At 35.3% G+C, this 24,772-nt stretch overlaps 1 protein-coding gene across 2 annotated transcripts; it reads left to right on the forward strand.

Moving 5' to 3' along the window:
- The first annotated feature begins 2,717 nt into the window (after positions 1-2,717).
- LOC127132341 (cation/calcium exchanger 5) lies at positions 2,718-8,768 on the forward strand. 2 transcript variants are annotated; one of them, XM_051061282.1, is made up of 5 exons: positions 2,718-3,721; positions 5,184-6,404; positions 6,503-6,594; positions 7,550-7,661; positions 8,007-8,768. In XM_051061282.1, the coding sequence occupies exons 1-2, from the start codon at positions 2,924-2,926 to the stop codon at positions 5,946-5,948; spliced, it is 1,563 nt and encodes a 520-aa protein (XP_050917239.1). In that variant the 5' UTR covers positions 2,718-2,923; the 3' UTR covers positions 5,949-6,404; positions 6,503-6,594; positions 7,550-7,661; positions 8,007-8,768. The 2 variants fall into 2 exon arrangements, with proteins under 2 accessions (XP_050917239.1, XP_050917238.1); XM_051061281.1 differs by lacking the exon at positions 6,503-6,594.
- Positions 8,769-24,772: the final 16,004 nt, after the last annotated feature.

The raw sequence follows: 24,772 nt of genomic DNA on the forward strand, positions 1-24,772 counted from the left end.
AAATTAGGTAAATAAGTTATCATATTTCTTGTTTTTTATCTTCTTCTACCAAGTTAAGTTGTTGTCTTATTGCTCAAAGAGTTATTTTAAAAAAAAAATATTTATTTTGGTTGTCATTATGCTTTGTCCCCACTCATCAAACTTCTTAGTGTGATTAAACATTTCAATTTCACAACAATAACAACCAGTGACTAAACTTTTATGTGAACTACAACTTGTTATCTTCTTTTCCAGTGGAGGAATTTTGACAATTTTTATGATAATTGAGATATCAAGGCATCCATGGTAAAGGTCAACACAAAAACAGGTCAATACAAACATGTCTCTAATTATGACTTGTTATGTACTTTAAAGAATAGTCACCATATGCATAATGTGTGGAAGTCTCTTTTGAAAGGGAGGAATAAAATTAACTCGGACATTATAAGTCAATGTGAGTGAGTACAAATTATGAAAGGTTATTGTGAGGAAATTGAGTGAATGAATATGTGCCTTCTCTAAATAATTGGTGGTTGTTACACATATGTTGTAGAGTTATGCGACATGTTGGAAGGCTTAAAAAATAGCTAGGAGGTAGTATGATTTTGAAAGTGAAACTTTGTGTAAATTATAATATAGTGGTGTAGATTGTTGAGAATGTATCAAATGTGAGTAGTATGGATAATAGTCCCACGTTAGTTGGAAATGTGGAGACTTGAACATTTATAAATGAGAGAACTCACTCATCTATTACCTTAAGGTTTTGGATGAATATGTGGTGTGTCTCTCACAAATGTGTTGCTCCAAATGAAGAAGTCCCACAATGTTCAATGCTCCATAGTGAAAAACTCCCCCAATAAATGGTATCAGAGCCTGGTTCGAGAAATGTACCGACTTACTTGTATCGAAAATCAAATGGCGCCAGTGTGGTGAGGGGGAATGTTGAGAATATATCAAGGGTGAGTAGTATGGATAATAGTCAAACATTGGTTGAAAATGTGGAGACTTAAGTATTTATAAGTGAGAGAACCCACTTAGGCATGACAACGTGGCGGGTCGATGACGATTTTTACCTCCCCAAACCAAACCCGAATCCCCAAACAATTATCGTTCCCCGCCTCAAACCCAAATGGGGATGAAAAATTTAAACCCAAACCCGTCCCAAACGGGTTCGGGTTGGGTTCAGGCATCCCTGCCTCGCCATCATTCATTTAGTGAAATCAATTTTTTAATAGAAATATTTAACTTTTTAAAAATCAAATTACATTACAAATAATAAAATAATAAAATCTAAAAAAATTTCATACATACATTTCGAATATTTTAAATAATTTATACAAATCAAAATATTAAAACATTGGTCACTTATTTAATATTATAAATCATCATAAATAAATAATAATGTACATAATAAAATAAACGGTGCAGGTTCGGGGTGGGTACTAGTGTCCCCATTACCCGACTCGTACCCATATTTTATAATCGGAGAAAATCCAAACCCAGTCAAAGCGGGTTTTCCCCGTCAACTTCCGGGCGAGTTCGAGTGGGTATTCGCGGGTACGAGTTATGTTGTCATGCCTAAATCCACTCACATATCACCTTAAGATTTTGGGTGAATATGTGATGTGTCTCTAATAAAGGTGTTGCTCTAAATGAAGAAGTTCCACAATATTTAGTGCTTCATAGTGAAAAACTCCCCCAACATAGACATTTTGTAGTCATGCTTAAAGAGTCTTTTTAAAATAAGATTATTCATCAAGTTCATACTCCCTAGTTCATACTCCCTCCGTTCCACAATGATCCATTTAAAATAAAAGAGTGTCCCAAAATGAATGACTAATTTCAATTTTCAATTCATCTTTTCCAATTTTACCATCAAATTAATATTACTTTTATCATTCATGATACATGATAAGAGTATTTTTGTAAAAATATCATTCTCTCTTTCAATTATTATTATTTTTTAATTTGTGTGAAATGATCAACTAGATCACTCATTGTGGGACGGAGGAAATATTATTATAGAATGTTAGTTTTCAGTTAAAGTGAAGAGATAAGAAGTTGAAGGAAGGGATTTTTTTTTTAAAATTTGTGTTACTATCATTTAAAATCAATATAAGAAAAAGGGAAATTTTAAATAGGTGGATCCCATCCCAAGCTCGAAAACGTAATGGGAAGAAAATTAAATGGAAATAACTAGATAAAATACTTAAATACCATATAAAGTTATTTTTTTACTATACATAGTTCTTATTTTCTTCAATTCAATACATTTCAATTTTTTCTATTACTATTGTTTTAAAAAAAATATAAGTGTCATCGGCAACAAAAATAAATAAATATAAGTATTAACAATTAATATTTTTTATATTATAATATAAATAATATTTATATGAGATTAAAGATAGTGTAATAATAATATAAACTATTTTTATACAATCATCCAATAGAATTATAATATTTTATATTATTATATATTTTAAAATTAAATATGTGATTGACCAGAATATACATCTCTCTGATTGGTTGATAGCGTTTACTGTACTTCTTTTTCTCTATTTATATCTTTCTTTCCTTTCATATTTCTCTCACTTAAAAATTAAATTTTCATTATACTTTTATTTACTTTCTTTCTTTTCACTTTCTTTTTTTCATCCCTTAGAACTTGAAAAGTGAATAATTTACACGCATATCATAAAGCTAATACATGTGCACAATGCACAGAAGCTTCATCAAGTCTAAGTTGATTCCCAAAAAAATAAAAACTCACCGACAAGCTAAACACAATTGCGGCGATTTGTTAATGATGAAAAAAACGCGTAAGAAAACGAGCCACATCACAGTCCTCTTCCAAGATTCTCTCTGCGACTTACCACTACTACTAGTAGTTAGTTACTGTGTGTACACAACACAAAACTCAGCGAGACAATAGATCAAACACATCATGATCATCACAATGCCTTCAAAAAAAACCTCCTCACTCTCCCTCCTCCTCATTCTCATTCTCATTTTCTTTTTCTTCACAACAAACTCCCCTCCCTCTCCACCCCTCTCCATCACACGTAGATCACTCCTCACATCATCGTGCTCCTCCACCAACCCTAACTCCAACGGAATCATCAACTACCACTGCATTTTCCCCCAAACTCCATTCCTCTCCATCGCATCTCTCTCCATCCTCCTCATCCTCCATTTCTACATCCTCATCAAAACCGCACAACACCATTTCTCAATCCTAACCACCAAACTCGCCTCTCATCTCAATCTCTCCCCTAGCATGGCCGCCGTCACGTTACTCGCTCTCGGTAACGGCTCTCCCGACGTTTTCTCGTCTCTCGCCGCTCTTCGCGCCGGTCAGTATCGTACCGGCTTCGGCGCGATACTATCCGCCGGAGCTTTTGTTTCTGCTCTCGTTGTAGGTTTTGTCGCGATCTACGCGGCTCCGTTTCCCGTCGATCCGGCGCCGTTTGTTAGAGATGTTTTGTTTTACTTAACCGCTGCTATGTTTCTGTTTTACGTTTATCTTAGTGCGGAGATTTTTCTTTGGCAAGCCGTTGGATTCGTTGCGTTCTATCTCTTCTTTGTTGGTTTTGTGTTTTACATGGATTTAGGAATCGTGAATCGGAGGGAAAAGAGTTCTGCGGATCTTGAGGGACAGGTTGAATCGTATTACGATGAGAAATCGCTGGGATCTGGAGAAAAAGAGAAGCACGCTTCTGGATTGAGTGGATCTTTTCGATTGGTATGTTTCAAACTTTCAATTTACCTTGTGGTGATTTGGCTTTTCATATATAATTCATCTCATAGTTATTGGTATTTGATTATGCTATTTTCACTATAATAATAGTTTATGGTTTGAATACATAATCATGATTTAGTTCATTCCTAGTATGCCATAGTATTACTTAATTGATCACTTTTGTGTTGTATGGTTCAGTTTTCTTCTTGTCTTTGTTAATTTGTTTGGATTTACTGTGGTGAATGTTGAAATTGATTTTCTCTCTTTCAAACATATGATACAAGTGTGTCTGTGTGTGTTTGGGTTTGTTCTGAAAACCATCAGAATGGAGATAGGAATTTTAGCTAAAATACAGTTGTTTGAATACTTAACCTTCAAACCCTGGTTCCAATCAATTGAAAGTTATTTTGAAAAGTTTGTGCTATGTTTTAGATCAGCTTTTGTGTTAGTTTAAAGGTATCTAAACATAAACCACTTGACTTTAAGCTCTGTTTTAGAAAACCAATTTAATTCAAAATAAGGTTTGTTAAATATTCTGCCCAAACACATAGTACTTATTAGTTAACTTGCTTGCACTTGCTAAAATTGGTTACTTGTAGGATGTACAAGAACAAAAGTAAAAGGCTTCCTTCAATAATATAAAAACATTTTGTATTTAAAAAAAAAAGAATAACAAGAGATTGATGCTGGTCTGAACTGGTTATCCAGATTTAACCTTGTAACAAAGCACTTGAGCTATTCATTTGATACACACCTCCTAAAAATGATTAAAATTCAACTCGAAAGGCTGGTTTTGGAGAAATTGTTTTTTTTTCTGTTTGCATTTTTCTTTTCACCTTTGATGCAATAAACTGGGAGCTCAGTTATATTTGGAGCTGAAACATTTAATAGTTATTAGATGTAGTAGTGACTTTTTTTTTCTTTCCGTATGATGAGTTTTTGTGATGTTATATGTTTCTCAAGTTTTGGACAGGAAAACATGTAATGAGTTTGATATTGGAAAGAAACAATACACAGTCAAAGCTTATGTGTGGTTTTTTAAATCCATTAACATGTTAATCCTTTTTCTTTTAATACCCACAAAATGAGGGGGAGGTTGGCCAGTTGATCCTTTTGTTGGTAGACATTGAATCAAGTACAACCGGTAACTTTCCCCCCAAGTTTTCTATTTGATACGTGTAAGACATGTTAAACCAATTCGGCTGACCACGGATGTATTGATGCTACTATGATCATTCCTCTGATTTGATGATAATTGTTTATTTCCGCACATTGTAGATGACTCCTTGTTTAGTTCATTCAAAAATATTTCTTAAAACTTTTTAAAAAGTAGTCAACGTTTCCTGTGTAAAAAAATAATACAGGCAATGCTATACATTACATGAAAAGATTATCTGTTCTTTTATATCATTATTGACTTATTTTACTTGAGTTTCTCCTGACGTAGCCCATACTATGCTTACAGATTTCTAAAGCATGGGAGCTTCCTGTCTTGACTCTTTTAAGATTGACAATCCCTCAACCAGCACCATCACAATGGAGCAGATTTTATGCATCAGCCAATATTGCTCTTTGTCCACTAGCCCTCTTGTATGCATGCAACTCATTCATGCCACTGAATCATCCCATAGTCTTCCTCCTCCCTAATACTCTTTTTCCTCTCTGGTCCGTAGTGCTCATGACAAGCTTCTCTCTTGCGTTTCTTCATTTTGTGTTGGAAAAAGAACCCCCCAAAACAGAACATTTGCCTGTGGTGGTTGTGGCATTTGTTATGAGTGTGTTTTGGATATCTACCACTGCTGGAGAGCTGGTGAATTGCCTCGAAGCTTTAGGCACACTTCTCAAACTGTCACCAGCATTCCTTGGTCTTACAGTGCTAGCATGGGGAAATTCGGTCGGGGATCTTGTTGCCGATGTTGCAGTTGCTAAAGCTGGTCATCCAGCAATGGCAATGGCAGGATGCTTTGCTGGACCGATGTTTAACATGCTTGTTGGTCTTGGAACTGCTTTGGTCATACAAACGACAAATATATACCCTAAAGCCTATGAACTTAATTTCCATGTGGGTATAGTGATTGCATTTGTGTTCTTGCTATTAAGCCTCATGGGGTCTCTTTTGGTAATCACTTGGTCTCGATTCCGAGTGCCTAGGTTTTGGGGATTCTGTCTCGTGGGCCTCTATATTGCTTTTATGGCGTTGAGTATGGTAGTAGCCATTTTTTCAAGTTGATTGCTTCTAGGAAGATTTAGATAGGCATGTTCAAAAAACCCAGTTCTCTTGAACCATATTTAAAAACCAATCTGGAACGCGTTACAAATACTAAACCATTTAAGAAGAAAACTGGCCTATTCAGTTTTGTGCTAAAAATTCAGTTCTATTCCCAGTTTGATACCTGATTTTACCTCTTCTCTCGTAGACTCTCACTCGAAACTCAGATTCATAAATCACAGATGAACCCTAACCCCTAATTTGAAACCAATTCTCTTTGATTTCTCGATGTAATTCCTTATTAATCCAACTCATTGCTCGTGATTCCATCCACACATTCTCAAATGCTCCTGATTTTGTTTATTTGAGTTCGTCCTCAACTCAAATTCATTCATGCTCTAAGCTCTTTGATGGGGCTCTGTCTCTTGATTTCATTCATTCACGTGATATTCTCTTCATTCTCCGTCAAAGATTAAGGTATTTTTGTGTTGCTCATTTCTTTTGTTCATGCATTTTATGATTGGTATGCACTAGAAATTAGAATGATTTTGTTGCTTTTGGTTGGTTCCTTGAAGCTTCCTTCCCTTGAAGCTCGGTTCCTGACTGAAGCTTTTTCATACACCTGAAGCTTTTTCTCATCAAAGTTCACTCTCCTGAAAGTCCGAAGGTCATTTCCTACCGGTCTTTTCACACCCACTCTAATTTGTTGGTTTTCTTGCTTAACTATATTATTGTGATTGTATGAATGATTATGGTTGAATGATTCTCTCTATGCTTTCTGGATTTTCTTGCATAAGTATGGATTTTGTGTTCTCATATATGCTATGCCACTAATGTGTTTTGGTGGTATTTAAGCCTGTGATAGGGTTTTGTGCTCTTAGATATGCTCAGCTTCCAAGTTCCAATTATTTTGTGCAAGTTTGTTTTTTAAGATTAAAGTATTATCCTGAATGTACTTGGCATAGTAGAATCATTCACATGCATATAGTGATGATACCTTGCTCTACCTGATATCAGTTGAAAAATATCAAATATAAGGGTGTGCAAGAAGCAAACATCAGGACGTGAAAAGTATTTATGGAATGGCAAAGATAATATTGACTTGTTGTCTTCATTTTCATTTTTTTAAAAGATTTTATTCAATTTTTTTGCTAATTATCTTTACTTTTACTTGAACAAAAGCAAAAATATTTTTCCTGAAGTTTTTTTGTAGAAAAAGGTCTTTCATGTCCATTGTATATTTCACCATGTTTAACAAAATGAATCGTCATGAAGAGTTATAGGAAACAGAATTGTTGCTGGGAGGGAGTAAAACTATGATTCGGCTAAACGACAATATACATTCACCGTAAAGTCAGTGTACTGGCGTGGGTTTGGTACACATAAGAAGTATTATGGCTGTAATAATAGTTTGGCTTATTCTTTGTGCCCGGGTCTGTAAATAAGAACATGGCTACATATCTGTTATTTGTCATCTAGTAATACTTTTGTCCTCTTATTTATCTGTCTTGTTCATCAATCCCAAATCCTTGTTTTCAATGATGAAGTGAATTTAAGATATCCAATGAATCATTTGGTATAATATTTATTTGGGTTGACACAATTTAATGTTTACGTGGCAGGTATTACAATGCTCACTATAAGTGTCAAATGTAAAACAGAGATGAAAATGGTTTCAACTCAAAAAGGTTCAGGCAACAGAACAAACTCTTCTCAATTATGAAGAATACGCAGGTATAGTTTTGGACATGCTGCCTTTACTAATGTGACCTTTAATAAGTTTTCTTTTGGCAATATGTTTTTCCTACCGACTTACGCTACACCTGTTAGTTGGCCTATTTTTTTATGGAGCAACAATGTTGACTGTTTTATTTTTTCTAATTCTTGTATGTTAGATTTGTTAATGACTTGTTTATTTACACACTTTGTCAACTGTATTTCATTACAAAAATCTGTTTATATTAAATTCTTGAAGATCTCATTACAGTTGTCAGAATATGACATTCTAAAACGTTGTCCAGGCAGAATGGAATCTATATTACTTGATATTCTTAACTTCCTTTTATTGTTCTCCTGAAGGAACGATGCTAAACATAACAAGTATTGTCTCGACCAAAATTGTTTCACCCTATCAAGAAATGTTGGAAGTACGTGAAGAGCATGAGGGGTAGCAAAGGGTGGCTTTTAATGGCTCAACGGAAAGTGGAACCGAAAGTGTAACACTGTATTTGAAACCTGGAAATGTGTTGCAAGTGTGTCTTGGAAGTAGGGTTGTGTAAAAGATCTGGTTACGAGGCCTGAACCCATAACCAGATTCAGATTTGTTTTAAAAAGATTAAGTAAATGGTTACCAACCGATCCATTTCCAATTGCTTGGATATCCGCCCATCATTTATTTTCCAATCTGGTTGTTATCTAGTTGTATGGCTGTTATGCTTCTGTCTGCTATCGAAGTCATTCATAAGTCATGAGTCATACATAAATTCATGGAAGGATGGAATACCATTGTATGTCCCAGAAATCTCTCTTTGGAATTAAGGTAGGTGAATATATTGAACTAGACCTTGGAATGGTAAAAGATTCGGCGGTATTCGAGATATGCAACCCGCCACAGTTTCAATTCGATTCAGTTTCCTTGAGAATGAACATGAGGGTTACTACACGTTCTCAATTAGGAAACGATCTTTGTTTTCAAGACTCAATGTGAATTCATTAGGCAATGTGATTTCATTAGGTGAACTGGTGGTTATATGGAATGCTGAAATTTGTGTCGAAGGAATTATTTTTGTACTGGTTATGCTATTAGAGATTTTTAATGGAGGAAGTGGTGTTGATGATTTCGGAGTTGCGTGTGTAAAATTTGGTCTTGCAATCTGATTTTTAAACCGAGAAACAAGTTTTTGAATCCAGATTTAGAAATAGCCGATTGTAAACCCGGTTTGAGAGGATAACCAATTTAAAATTGTCTTGGCTAATATTTGGATATGTAATTGTAATCAGAGTTATAACCTGTTATGTAACTGGTTTTGAACAAGAAGTAAATTTAGTTATAAATCTTAATCTATATAAGTGGTTTATGAATGGATATAGATTGGCTTTTACCTCCTACCTGCACCTGTTCTCGTTTCAACAGCTTTGTTTCTCTGCCCAGATAATGAGGGATTGGTATATCCCATAAAACCATTCACAGAAAATAGATCTGGAGTCATATTCAGAAAATCGGTATATCCTATAAAACCATTCGCAGAAAATAGATCTGGAGTCATATTCAGAAAATCTATATATGCAGAATACTGTAGCAAATTTCGGAATAGGAACTTAAAAACAAGTAATTTTAAAATATGTAATTGGCACAAAACAAGGGGAATAAATATGAAGGAGATATTAATTTATCAAATCTTTATTACGAAGCCTCATAGAATTTTATATTTTTAACTGCTTTTGCTTATTTTATTTTTTAGTTGTTAATATGCATTTGTTTTCCGTAAATTAAGCAAATTGTGGAGTCATTTTTAAGTAATTATTTGAGTTTTAGAAATGTATTTTTGAAAATATTTTGGAAATGTATTTTTAAAATAATTTAAGTAATTAAAATAAGATTTAGTTTAAAAATGAATGAATTGTGTTGCATGAGATATGTTTAGAGATATCTCTCTTAAATCTGAAGAATATTTTTGGATTTTGGATTTTCACAGTAAAATCTAAAGTGATTAAAAAAAATTTAAAAATTTATTTTTGAAGTCTCAAATATGAAAAGTACTACTATCTAATTAGATATTGTTACTCTAATTCCATTGGAAATACTAGTACTTAGATATAGTTACTCTGATTCCATAGGTATTGAAATGAGATGATTCTATTTTGATATTGAAATGAGATGATTCTATTTTGATATTGAAATGAGATCTTTTGGTTATGAATATAAATTTAAATTTTTTTAGTGGTGCGTGTCTTCAAACTAATATCTAAGAATGTAAGTGATCTCATTTCAATACTAAATCAATTTTATATGTTAAGAATTTTACGTTGAGCAATATATGGCTTGAAAATGTCTATATAAGTGGAGATAATTTTCACCCTACAAGTCAATTTTGTAGGGTTAAGTTAGGTCCAACCATATTTCTTAATATGGCATCAGAGCCTCAATTAAGATCAGGTGAGCTACCTACTATTAGGTTTCCGCTATCGGGACACCCACCATTTATTTCCACACTCCAAATATCCAATTATGAGCGTGACAAAGTGTGTTAAGAATTTCACATCGGATAATATATGGTTTGAGTATGTCTTTATAAGTGAGGGCAATCCTCATCCTACAAGTCAATTTTGTATGGCCGAGTTAGGCCCAACCACATTTTTTAACATGATTGTTGAAATACAAGAGACTAAGAGACATTTGAATAAACCGCGTATTTTGAAAAGTACTACAGAGACTTTATTATATATAGATGAATTACAACTAATTACATGATATAGTCAATGTGAGACTATTCTATATACAAATATTCTTAACACTATATATTTGCAAATATTAAAATTCTCCCTCAAGCTTGAGCATATAAGTCAAATGCACCAAGCTTCATACATATATAATTAGTTCTAGGGTTTCATAGAGATTTTGTAAACACGTATGTCAATTGATCATTAGAGTTATCAAAGCTTGTGATAGTATCACCTGACTCGATCTTATCTCTGATAAAGTGACAATCTCTCAATATGTTTGGTCCTCTCATGGAAGACTGGATTTGAAGTAATGTGCAATGCAACTTGATTATCACAAATAAGTGTCATTGGTCTTACTTCTTCCATTTGAAGTTCCTTGAGCAACTATTTTAACCAAATAAGTTCATATGTTGTCATTGCCATGACCTTATACTCTACCTCGACATTTGATCTTGCAACTACGTTTTGTTTCTTACTTTTCCAGAATATAAGGTTTCCTCCAACAAGTACACAATACCCTAAGGTGGATCGTCTATCAATAGGTGACCCTGCCTAATCAGCATCAGAGTATCCAACTATTTGAGTATGTCATTTATCTTCATACACTAGACCTTTTCCTGGAGCACATTTGATGTATCTCAGAATCTGGATAACAACACCCATGTGTTCTTGACAAGGGAAATTTAAGAACTAGCTTACCACACTAACTACAAAAGAAATGTTTGGACGAGTGACTGTGAGATAATTCAACTGAAATTCTGGTGTGGTCAGAGTTCAGATGTTCTACTCCAAGTAATGACATCTGATCCAACATTGTTCCTAATACAACAAGACATTTATACAAATTAAAACCCCGTACTGATATACACACATTCACATATGTCACAACATCTGCTACTATATCACCATAGAATGGAAGAACACCCAGTTCTGTCCATCTGGTACAAAGACACAACAGAGATCAACCATAACACTTACTTCGGTTAACAGACTTTCGATGTCACACTGGATGTTGTGACATCCAATTCTGCGCAGACAAGAATGTATACAGCAGGTAAATGTAAAATGCAGTAAATAACACACAGAATTGTTTACCCAGTTCGGTGACAAACACACCTACGTCTGGGGGCTACCAAGCCAGGGAGGAAATCCACTATTAGCAGTATTAATTCAGGCCTTAAACCAACTGTTTAATCCTATCACTTAATACCTACCCAATGCAATTTCAATCTAAACTAAGACCAGAGTTCCTACTCACTCCCCCTCAATCACCACGGTGATTACAACCTTTAATTAAGTTTAAAGATAATGGTGAAGTCACACTTCAAACAACTCTTGATTGTGCTTAACAGCTTTAATCAAGATACACAGCACTCACGCTTAAAAGCTTAGAGTGACACAACAATTACAACTCAATGAACACCCTAGTCCAATGCAATCATCTAGGTGATAATTGCTTGGCTCACAAATACAACCTAATACAAAACACCAAAAAATACAGCTATGAAATACAATGATGTATTTAAAGCTTCACATTTCGAAATCCCTGAATTGCTGAAAGTAGGATTGTCATCCTTTTATACTGCAACACTTGGGCTTTGTACTTGTATTTCCTAAAATTAAGGTTAAGCAAGTTAACCTAATTTCCACATATTAGGGTGCTAACAAATAGGCTATTTGTTAGGTCCATTAATTGTAGCTCAATTGTTAGTTTCCTGGATTTTAGCTCAGCGGTTAGATTCCTGAAAAATAGCCTGAGAAAAATACTGAAACAGAAAAACTAACCATCCTACAATTTAGCATATGCTGTCAAGAATGAATGTCACAACATTCAGTTTGACGTCCAGAACATAGACCATATGCTAAGTCTGTTATTTTCCTGAAAACAGACTGTACTAAATGTTGTACTGTAAAAGACCAACCAGTATATATTTCAGTATCAGCTGACAGATATAAATGTCATAACATCCAGTTTGACATTTACACAATGGCCTTATGCCAGGTCTGTTATTCCCTTGATAAACAGACTGAGATACATACTGAACTGTAGCAGAAAACCAATCTGCCTATTATTCAGTCTATGCTGTCAATGATGAATGTCATAACATCCAGTTTGACATTCAGACAGTAGGCCTTATGCCAGGTCTGTTTTTCCCTTGATAAACAGACTGAATTAAATACTGAGTTATAACAGACAACCAACTGTTCTATACCTCAGTATCTGCTGTCAGGGATGAATGTCATTACATCTAGTTTGACATTCAGTAAATCCTGTATTAGCTAAACCTGCAGCATACTACTCAAGTATGTCATGACATCAGTCAAGACATCAGAGTACAGTTAGATGTTTTAACACAAAATGCAGCCAATCAAACATCTACAAACTCCCCCTTTGGCAAATTTTTGGCTAAAACAACTTGGCATCACAACAGAGTTCACAGCAGCGGAAAACACACATCTAGCAGGGAAATTAACCTAGCTAATACACTCAGAGAAGCAACACACTCAACACACATAGAAGTTAAATAAAAACTTCTAACAGCAGCACACATACAAAAGTTAAATAAAAACTTCAAACAGCAGCACACACTTCTAACAGCAGCACACATAGGAGTTGAACATCAAGCTGCAGCACAACCTCTGGATTAGAGGATCTTCAATATCTGTTTAAGCACATAGCAAATAATCTGTTGTCAATCTGTTGTCCTGGGGTACCACAGGTGTTACTCCCCCTTTTTTGTCAAAAATGTTGCCAAAGCAACACTTAAATTACAGACCAAAATAAAACAGAATTACACATACTTGTCAGAAACACAATCTTGATTTTACTTCACAGTTTCAATCAAGAATACCCCCTCTTGATCTTGCCTTATAGCTTTGATCAAGACACCACCCACTTGATCTTGCTTCACAACTTTGATCAAGTAGTCACACAGTCTTGCTTTACAGCAGGTACACCCATATCAGATGCCATGACTTTGAGTCTGACATCTTGAACCACTCCTGCATGAACACTTTCTTGAACTCCAGCAGGTACATAGGATATCTTATGTTAAGACATCACACATAACATCTTGTGAACACTCTTTGTTTTACCAAAATTGCTCCCCCTTTGGCAAATTTTGACTAAAACATATATCTTTCCTTTTTGTTCACAAGGTAAACTATCAGCAGTTAAACAACATAACAGTAGCTTAAACAGCAGCAGAAGCAACACAATTACTAGCTTTATAGTTACTAGTAATACACACATGCACAAGGGTACTTCTCCTCCCCCTAAATTTGTGCAACAACAACAGAATTACTAGTTAAGGATGCAACTAGTAAGACACACAACATCCATATTTCCTTATGACTGTAAGTTTCATAAGGAAATAACAATATTGTCCACGGCAATGTCATGACATCCGGTCAAACATTCTTCTGCTCACTCAGCCTTGACACACACCACATCATCCCAATAACTAACAAGGTGCCATACCTAGTTATCTGAGAACACATAGACCACAAGCTTGATGATTACTTGCAACACAAAGACAGAACTCCCCCTGTCATGAACAACCAACTCTCCTCTTGAAACTTGGAGATCACACATGAACATATCCAACACCCCAAAGTTGAACCTTCACATACTTTCTGATTCAAAGAGAACCCAGACCACTTGATGAATGGAAAACATAAGACGCATCTTCATGTTTTCAAGAGCACACCCTCTGTTCAACCCTCTTGGTTGAACACATCCACACTCTGTGTCAATCTCTCTTCTAACCATAACAGAAAACCACTTCACAAAATGTTCTAACATTAGTTAGGACATCCTTCACAACATAACAAAGAACACCATCTAATAATCTTCAGATATCACTGAGTCACCAGCTTGATCCAAAAGAACCCAGCCATAAATTGGGACATATACATTCTCATCCCATTACAAGAGATAATCTTCCATAGATAGCTCAGAACTCCTACCACAAGCTTCAAGAGATGAATAGAAAACACCTCCTTTTGTCTTCAACTTACTACTTTTCTGCTCAAAAGTAATTTGTCTCAGACTTTCCTCAAGAATAATCAGCTGCCATATGTTGATTATCTTGATTCTTCGAATTCACTTCTGAGATGGACCAAATGTCACTGGTTGATTACCTCCTTCATGAATCCTCATATGAAAAAGTCAAATGCCACTTATAGACCTCTCCACGTTTATCAGACTTCTCCCAAAGATATTCTGACCTTCCAAGTGAGACTTGAACTTCAAGCTACATGTTAAACAAAACTTAGATTCTCTAAGACATGAACATGTAACATCTTCTCCATCCAGCAACTCCAAAGAACTGCAATGAGAACGATCTTTTTGAAGTACCCAATCTACAACTCTATAGACCCTTCTATCTTAAGTTGATGTGCCACTTCACCAACTAAGATTCTGATGTTGAACCAAATGTCACAACATTGTGTTTTAACATCTAGCTGTTGAATTCAACTCCTTCTTCTGCCACTTGAAAGAACTTCCTCCCTACACAGAACAAGAGTTCAACGCTCTCATAGACTTGATTGTGGAACCAAGTTTGAGTAAACAACCTCCATCCTGCAGGTTTGCAGTTAAGTCATCCAAGCTCACACCTTGATGAATCCCTGCTTCTTCTCCAAAGACATCAGACACTCTGATGCATGAGTCTTCAGAAGGACCAGTTAGAAACTAACCCTGCAGCTATACCAAGGATTCCACTTCCTAAAGCAAGGTTGTTTCCATGATGTCAAGAATGCTGCCACTTGTTCTTAACTCCACAGTGTGCATTAGCCAATGCACTTCCTTACCTAGATCAGAAATAAACTGATCCAAGTAACCACTATCAAGACTATGATGTCTTCTTCTTCTTGTACACACCAAGGCTGAACATGTTTCTTGCCAGGAAACCTTTTCAGAGATCATATGCTTTTGCTGCCACCAAAGAGATAGATCATAAACCAATGTACTATCCTTCCTATGATTCTGCACAGGGTCTTGAAGAAGAGATGTTCCAACATCTTTAAGAACATCAGTTATCTTGAGCTCCAAGGATAATCAATTAAATACTTGTACTTGGCACAAGTGGACATTGATCTTAAATCCTTTCCCACTTATCCTTTCAGATACTTCCACCATAAGAATACTTTGAAAATACTCTTCTTGTGTCAACATCTTCTGCTTGCGAGTACCTCAACAGTTTTGAGAATCTCTCCAGATTAGATTCACCCTTAGGAATGAAAGAGATGAATCCTTCCTTGCAAATGTGTCACACAACAACCAGAACCCATGTGACACAGGTCAACAACCAACCAGACCCTAGGCTGACCAAACGTGAGGAGGTTAACCAAAACTCCCCCTCAAATTAACAATCATGGAAACTCCACACCAATATCCATGCATTGTACACAAATGTATCAACATGACATACACCATCCCTACCAGTGGCAACTAATTCTATGAGTTATACCTATACATACTCCAATCACACCAATCAGACTCCAGCTGACCAAAAAAAGAACCCCAGTCAATAGTAGATATGCATTGCCAGAGCATACTACCTCAACCAACCTCTGAATCTTCATATTCTCACTCCTTGAAAGACCTGCCTCTTCTGAGCGTGGTGTTTGAATAACAAGATTCATGGTCCCAGTCCTCTTAAATGAAATAGCAATCAGGTTACCCCATTATTGACTTCTAACATCCAGGGGACTTGTCTTCCAACACAACATAGTACTTCAGGGAACACTATCCAACCCTGATCAATCTACAGGAATAAGACAAACAGCAGGAAATTACACAATGTCACATCTCAACCAGCTCCACTTCTAGAGATCAGACTTCTAAAAGTGACCTTCTTGAGCACACACATAGTTGACCCTACCCTTGTCAACTTAGCACACACAGATGTCTCCTCTTCCAGGTCAGGAGTAGGTTCCAAACAAAAGTATCCATTTGTTTGACACCTAAAAACATCTGCTCTTCAACCAGTAGCTGCATACTTGTTGAACAACATGTTCTAACATCACATAGAACATTAATTCCACCTCCTTGGGACAAACCCTCCTTGAAAGTCTTCAAGGTCTTCATATACACTCCCCAAGAGAGTACAAGAATCAGTGATCAGGTGATTCTTACCATCCTGAAGTGAGAACGTCATGATGAGTGGACTTGAGGAGACTCAAGTATCTTTGACATCTTCGGTAGGTTATGATGAAATCTTGAATACAGTAGCCTTTCATCCACATGAGGGGAAACTACATCAGAGTTTGAGTTTTGCCAGGTATTATGCAGCGGAAATCATAATACAACTCAACCTATGAACACACACTTCACCAGATCAGCCTTCAAGAACATACCAAGTTTGAATATGATTCAATACTGGCACATCTGTCACACACAAAGGCCAATTGCCAACCTCCAGAGACAGGTACACATAGTTCCTGTCATGAATAGTCCATCCACCTACTTCAAGGGACTATTCAGGGAAATCACAGAACCTTCCACAGGTTCCAACATCAGTACTAACATAACTCCATGCAAGATACCAGAAAGTATCACCCATGGATCTCATCCAGAAACAGAACAGGATGCCTGCTCTGATACCAATTGAAATTCTGGTGTGGTCAGAGTTCAGATGTTCTACTCCAAGTAATGACATCTGATCCAACATTGTTCCTAATACAACAAGACAGTTATACAAATTAAAACTCCGTACTGATATACACACATTCACATATGTCACGACATCTGCTACTATATCACCATAGAATGGAAGAACACCCAGTTCTGTCCATCTGGTACAAAGACACAGCAGAGATCAACCATAACACTTACTTCGGTTAACAGACTTTCGATGTCACACTGGATGTTGTGACATCCAATTCTGCGCAGACAGGAATGTATATAGCAGGTAAATGTAAAATGCAGTAAATAACACACATAATTGTTTACCCAGTTCGGTGACAAACACACCTACGTCTGGGGGATACCAAGCCAGGGAGGAAATCCACTATTAGCAGTATTAATTCAGGCCTTAAACCAACTGTTTAATCCTATCACTTAATACCTACCCAATGCAATTTCAATCTAAACTAAGACCAGAGTTCCTACTCACTCCCCCTCAATCACCACAGTGATTACAACCTTTAATTAAGTTTAAAGATAATGGTGAAGTCACACTTCAAACAACTCTTGATTGTGCTTAACAACTTTAATCAAGATACACAACACTCACGCTTAAAAGCTTAGAGTGACACAACAATTACAACTCAATGAACACCCTAGTCCAATGCAATCATCTAGGTGATAATTGCTTGGCTCACAAATACAACCTAATACAAAACACCAAAAAATACAGCTATGAAATACAATGATGTATTTAAAGCTTCACATTTTGAAATCCCTGAATTGCTGAAAGTAGGATTGTCATCCTTTTATACTGCATCACTTGGGCTTTGTACTTGTATTTCCTAAAATTAAGGTTAAGCAAGTTAACCTAATTTCCACATATTAGGGTGCTAACAAATAGGCTATTTGTTAGGTCCATTAATTGTAGCTCAATTGTTAGTTTCCTGGATTTTAGCTCAGCTGTTAGATTCTTGAAAAATAGCCTGAGAAAAATACTGAAACAGAAAAACTAACCATCCTACAATTTAGCATATGCTGTCAGGAATGAATGTCACAACATTCAGTTTGACGTCCAGAACATAGACCATATGCTAAGTCTGTTATTTTCCTGAAAACAGACTGTACTAAATGATGTACTGTAAAAGACCAACCAGTCTATATTTCAGTATCAGCTGACAGATATAAATGTCATAACATCCAGTTTGACATTTACACAATGGCCTTATTCCAGGTCTGTTATTCCCTTGATAAACAGACTGAGATACATACTGAACTGTAGCAGAAAACCAACTTGCCTATTATTCAGTCTATGCTGTCAATGATGAATGTCATAACATCCAGTTTGACATTCAGACAGTAGGCCTTATGCCAGGTCTGTTGTTCCCTTGATAAACAGACTGAATTAAATACTGAGTTAAATAGACAACCAACTGTTCTATACCTCAGTATCTGCTGTCAGGGATGAATGTCACTACATCTAGTTTGACATTCAGTAAATCCTATATTAGCTAAACCTGCAGCATACTACTCAAGTATGTCATGACATCAGTCAAGACATCAGAGTACAGTTAGATGTTTTAACATAAAATGCAGCCAATCAAACATCTACACCTTTTCAACCAATTTCATATACCTTACTGAGTCAGATAGAGGCTCTCCTTGATTGGATAATAGTTTGACACTTGCATCCATAGGAGTATCAATTGGTTTAGCATTCAACAAACTCGTTTCTTCCAAAATATCCATAGAATATTTTCGCTGATAAATCACCAAACCATCTTTAGATTGAGCTACCTCAATACCCAAGAAATAACGGAGTTTACCAAGATCTTTTGTCTAAAATTAATTCGAGAGATGTTATTTTAACTGGAGTATACTCTATTGATCACTACTAGTTATGACAATATCATCTACATAAACAATAAGGTAAATACACCATTGGACTGAGTGACAATAAAAAACAAAATGACCAGCTTCACTACAGACCATACCAAACTGTTGTACTACAATGCTGAATTTGCCGAACCAAACTCTCGATGATTGCTTAAGATCATAAAGATACCTGTGTAACCTACACACCATATTCGATGACTCCCCATGAGCAACAAACCCAGGTGATTGCTCCATATATTCTTCCTCTTCAAGATCACCATGTCAAAAAGAATTTTTGATGTCAAGTTGATGATTAGACCAATGTCGAATAAATGCAATGGATAAAAGAAGTCTAACAGATGTCATCTTGGCTACAGGGGAGAAGGTATCACTATAATCCAATCCAAAAATTTGAGTATATCCTTTGGCTACCAAACGAGCTTTAAATCGATCAATCTTACCATCTGAACCAACATTCACTGTATAAAGCCAACGACAACCTACTAAAGATTTCCCAAAGGGTAGAGGAACCAGTTCCTAGGTACCACTGCTTTGAAGAGCACACATTTTATCAATCACTGATTGCCTCCACTCAGGGTGAGATAATGCTTCACCTAGAGTTTTAGGAATAGAAAGAAAAGATAAAGAGGACAAACAAGTCTACTGCAAAGGGGAAAGGTGATGATAACATAAATTAATATAATGTTAAGAAGGATTTTGTGTTTGACGTATACCTTTTCGAAGGGAAATCGGAAGATCAGACTCAGGTTGCAGGATCAGATCTAGTGATGGCGGAGGCGTAAAAGGAGAGTCTGTAATGGCCTCAGGGACAGGGAGGACATGCGTTGGGTAACGATGCTGATATGTTTGAAGTGGTCGAGGAATGGTGGTGATGGTGGTGGTGGTGGGGGGGGGGGGGGGGGGGGGGGGGGGGGGGGGGGGGGTCAGGAGCCATAGACTGATGGGGGTTAATGGTAGGCGGGACTTTAATAACTGCTGAAAAAGCTACGAGAGTACTTTCTTGAATGAGTTCCGGAGTTACTTGACTGGACTCGAAATATGGAACAGACTCGAAAAAGGTAACATCGGTCGATATGAGGTATCGTTGTATAGTATGTGAATGACAACGATACACTTTTTGGGATCGATGATAACCAAGAAAGACACAATTTAGTGACCGAGCTGATAATTTGTTAAGACTAGGAGAGAGATTGAGTACAAAACACGTGGACCCGAAGACTTGAGGAGGAATTATGTGAAGTGGGAAATTGGGGAAAATGATTGAATGAGGGATTTTATTGTTAAGGACAGATGAGAGTGTGTGATTTATAAGGTAACATGTCGTTAGCACATTATCCCCCAAAACCGAAGTGGAAAATTACCATGAAGAAGTATGGTCCGAGTGGTTTCTACGAGATGTCAATTTTCGCATTCGGCTATCCCGTTTTGTTAAGATGTGTGAGGGTAAGATGTTTGATGGAGAATACCATTGTGTGACATAAAATTTTAAAATTATTGGGATAAATATTCACAAGCATTGTCACTTCTTAAGGTACGGATATATACACCGAATTGAGTTCTTATTTCTTGATATAATTGTTCAAAAATAGAAAATAATTCATATATATTCTTCATTAAAAATAACCACGTGCAATGTAAAAAATCATCAATAAAGGTGGCAAAATACTTAGACTCAAGAGTAGAGACAGTACGCGAGGGACCCCAAACATCGGTGTGAACTAAAGCAAAAGGAGATGAAGCCCGTTTATTAACTCGATTGTGAAACTGACTACGAGTGTTTTTCCCTAACTGACACGACTCACAATGTAATTTAGATACCTTCGATAAAGTTGGCACCAACTTATGTAGTTTGGAAAGACTGGAATGACCTAACCGAGCATGGATAATGAGTGGAGAATCTTTGGTCGAGCATGTCTGCGATGACACTGAGAGGTAAAAAGGCCTTGAAACATTATTATAAGTGAAAGTGATACTACAATCAAGAGAACGAGTTAAACGACTGACTGAAAGTAAATTAAATGGAGAATTAGGTACATAAAGGACACAAGTAACAGAGAGAGAAGGTAGAATTTGAACAATATCAATCCCTTTAGGTCGGGTTTGAGAATCATTGGCAGAAGTTATAGTAGGTAAGAAATCATATGTAGAGAGGGAATATAAAAGGATTTTACTACCGGTAACATGGTCAGGAGCACCAGAATCAAGGAACCAAGGTCCAAGAGTAGATGATTGAGAGAGACAAGCAGATGAATTACCAGTGTGTACTACCAAAGTAGTAGAATCTAAGTTCTGATAATTCTGATACCACTCTAGAAAACCATCGTAGTTTGGCGTAAAGTTATGAGGAGTAGCCATAAGTATCTGAAGAGAGAAAATATCACGTGAACCGGGTAAAAAATGTTTTGTTCGAACTAGATCATAATTTTCCGCAAGTGGAAAATAAAATATGAGACCAGATCAGAAACAGTTGCACTATGGAGAGTGGGGCGGTAAAAAAATTATCGGGATCGACCGCCGAATATGCTGTCACATGCGGATCATGTGCTGGCACGCGAGGCCCGAGACGGAGGTGGCGCGTGCAGAGGTTTCTGCCGGTAAAAATGGGGAATGTCTGGATCGGAGGAGGCGCTTCTGTTGGTAGGGTTAGTTTGCTGGAAGGTCGTCGAGAACAATAGTGACGACTACGAACGATAGTGGTAATACGGTGGTGACTGGAGAATTTTAAAATCTGATGGTGGAATGAGTCACAATAGTGTATGAAAGTAAAACTGGAGTTATGACACGGTTTGTCAAAAATTTATCACCGGAAGACAGTGGGTTAATCAGATAAAGGACAGTGAAGGGTTGTCTCTCAGTAGGCTCTTGATACGATGTTGAAATACAAGATAATAAGAGACATTTGAATAAACCGTGTGTTTTGAAAACACTACGGAGACTTTATTATCTATAAAGAGATTGCAATTAATTACATGATATAATCGATATGAGACTATTCTATATACAAATATTCTTAACATTTTATATTTACAAATTTCAACACTATACATTCAAAATTTATTTTATATTCTCCAATCTAATATCAAAATACACTTGTTTGGATGAGCATTTCCATAACTATTTTTACTTCTCAATGAATTTCTTAATGCGATTTTGTGAAGATAGAAAATTAAATTTTTTATGTAGATGGGTTTTAAGGTGATTTTGATATAGTAGACATCCAACCAAACATTAATATGTAAGACTGAATTTAAGTTTTAAATCATTTGATATTTGATATAGAAAAGACTTAAACTTTTTAATAAATTTATTTTGTATGAACCATAAAAAATCTTTTAAATTTATAAAATCGATCTATTTAAATAAAAATGAATAATTTTATTATTATTATATTGTATTTTTTGTGTTTTAAATTAAAATATAAAAATATTGTTTAATTATCTTTAAAAAATTATGAAAATAAGTTTAAAAAAATCTTATTAACAATGTCACAAGTTGTTGTCATAACTTGTATTAAATAAATAGTATCACAAAACTTATTCTAATAAATAAATTCGTTGAATTGTTTATTTACAAATATTTAAATAAAATAGACTTTTAACTAGGTTAATAGGTCAATCGGGTCTTTAAAAAATCTAGACTAGACCTAAAAATAGGTCTATAATAGATTATAGATCAGATTTATATTTTGAAATTTTTAACGGATCAGACTTAAATTTGACAAAACTTAATTCAATCCAAATTATTCTCAACTTTAAACGTGTCCATCCGCAGTTGAATAAACACTTATATTTGAGTTAACTATTTTTTTCCATTTTGAAACATAGTTTTCCTAGGAAAGTAAAATATTATATGTCAAACTTTACAAATCAACATATATTGTTGAATCTCTTTTATTTAAAACTCTAAATAAATAAATATTTAATATAAGTGGTTGGTCCAAGTGATAAAAGAAACTCATAAAGTACAGCTTTAAGTTACACTATATTTGATATTTGCCCTTGGTAGTATTAATCTAATGTCAAAATTATTTTATCACTTGACTGAAATTGTTGAGTAAAAAAAGCTCAATTACTTTAGCTTTAATTTTTTAACATTGATTCTTTTAATCCCCTCACCAAGAGCTCAATTACAAACCTACTTTATACTAGCGTGGCTAAAGAGATACTCCGGTGCCACTAGCTTCTTAGCCCTTCTGTTTCGTTCTTTGCCATTGGGAGTTCAACAAACTTACTTATCCAATCATATCATTACTGACTTACTCAATGGTTCTACTTCTCTCTCAGTGATGGTGTAATATATTGCATGTAGAATTATGCCACTTATACAAATTTCATATGAAAACTAGTGATTCATCTAATTAAAAGAGTTGACAAACAATTAAAATAAAAGTTTGTTTCTTCAGAAGAATATGAAATAATCAAATTCGGAAGGGCATCACAAATAATAAAAATTGACCGATAATAAAAATTTTAACAATTTACTTTGTTTAAGAAAGAGAGAGAAGAAACTAACTGTGTTAGATTCAAAAGAAATGATGGTGGTGTGGTTGTCATCGAACGGCTGGTAACACAATACGGTGACTGACGCATGGAACACGAAGGTTAACGTGAAGAGTTAAAAAAGAAATAAATATGTGAAAACGTGTCGAGAAAAGAGATGCGAATTTTATATTGACATAGATACAATCTAATCAATATATTAAGTTAGAGAGTGTTGCACAAAAATAATGTGAAAACTTCACAAATAATTTTATAAAATTATAAAATGAAAATATAAAAAAGCTAAAGTATACTCTTACGAGAGTTGAACTAGGGCTATTTTCTTCACCACTCAAATATTGAGTGTTCAATATTTAGCAAGATATATATATAATATATATATATATATATATATATATATATATATATAAAATTGATTATTTATTATAATTTTTTAACTCTCGATTTTGAAACCTCTTACCCCTGGCCGAGGCTAGTCGTGAATATAATATACTTAACTATGTTAGGATAGAATGAAGTATTCTTGGCCTATTATTGATTGAGAGTTGATGGTTATCCGTGTTCCAGCTCCGTTCTCATTTAATAGTATCAGAGCAATGCCTTGGAACTATGACACCATAATTCATGTGAGTGACAAACCGATGTCTTGTATGAGTCAGACATGACCAATATCGCTGGAGCAGTGGGGTAACACAAAGTGGAAGAATATGTTAGACGATAGTCCTATATCTAGAGGGGGGGGGGGGGGGGGGTTGAATAGATCCCAAGTTAAAAATCTATTAGAAAATTTGACTTAGAAAAATTTATGGTGCGGAAGAATGTTTCAAATATTTACTAGATCAAAAATCGTCTAACCAAACCTACTATTGAATAACTCTGATATGCGTAAAGGTGACAATGGTATGATAATAATCCAAAAGTTGATAAACAACACTTTAAACAACAAATTGAATACTCTACTATAGTAAATGTCCATCTTCAATGATAACAACACACAAAAAACTAATTGAAACAATATCTCGAACACTTTGCGTGCGATCAACAAAGTTTGGATGTTTGTATAGTGTTTGTAGTTCTTAGAAATCCAATCACTACCAAATGGTATGTGATTACAACAACAACACAAATTTCACAATGATTCAATATATAATATATATATATATATATTATATATATATATATAATATATATATATATATATATATATTATATATATATATATATATATAAGACGAGAGAGAGAGAGAGAGAGAGAGAGAGGAGAGAGACGAGAGAGAGGAGGAGAGAGAGAGAGAGAGAGAGAGAGAGAGAGAGAGAGAGAGACAGAGAGATACAAGGATTTGTATAGACAGATCCTCAATCGATCTCGTTATGAG

Source organism: Lathyrus oleraceus, chromosome 3 (genome assembly GCF_024323335.1).
Source record: "Lathyrus oleraceus cultivar Zhongwan6 chromosome 3, CAAS_Psat_ZW6_1.0, whole genome shotgun sequence".
NCBI classification, from domain to species: Eukaryota; Viridiplantae; Streptophyta; class Magnoliopsida; order Fabales; family Fabaceae; genus Lathyrus; species Lathyrus oleraceus.

Bases quoted from the DNA above. Each gene is read 5' to 3' on its own strand.
- LOC127132341 (XM_051061282.1), top strand. From the start codon at position 2,924: ATGATCATCACAATGCCTTCAAAAAAAACCTCCTCACTCTCCCTCCTC. The intron at 3,722-5,183 runs GTATGTTTCAAA...CTATGCTTACAG, and splicing joins TGAGTGGATCTTTTCGATTG to ATTTCTAAAGCATGGGAGCT.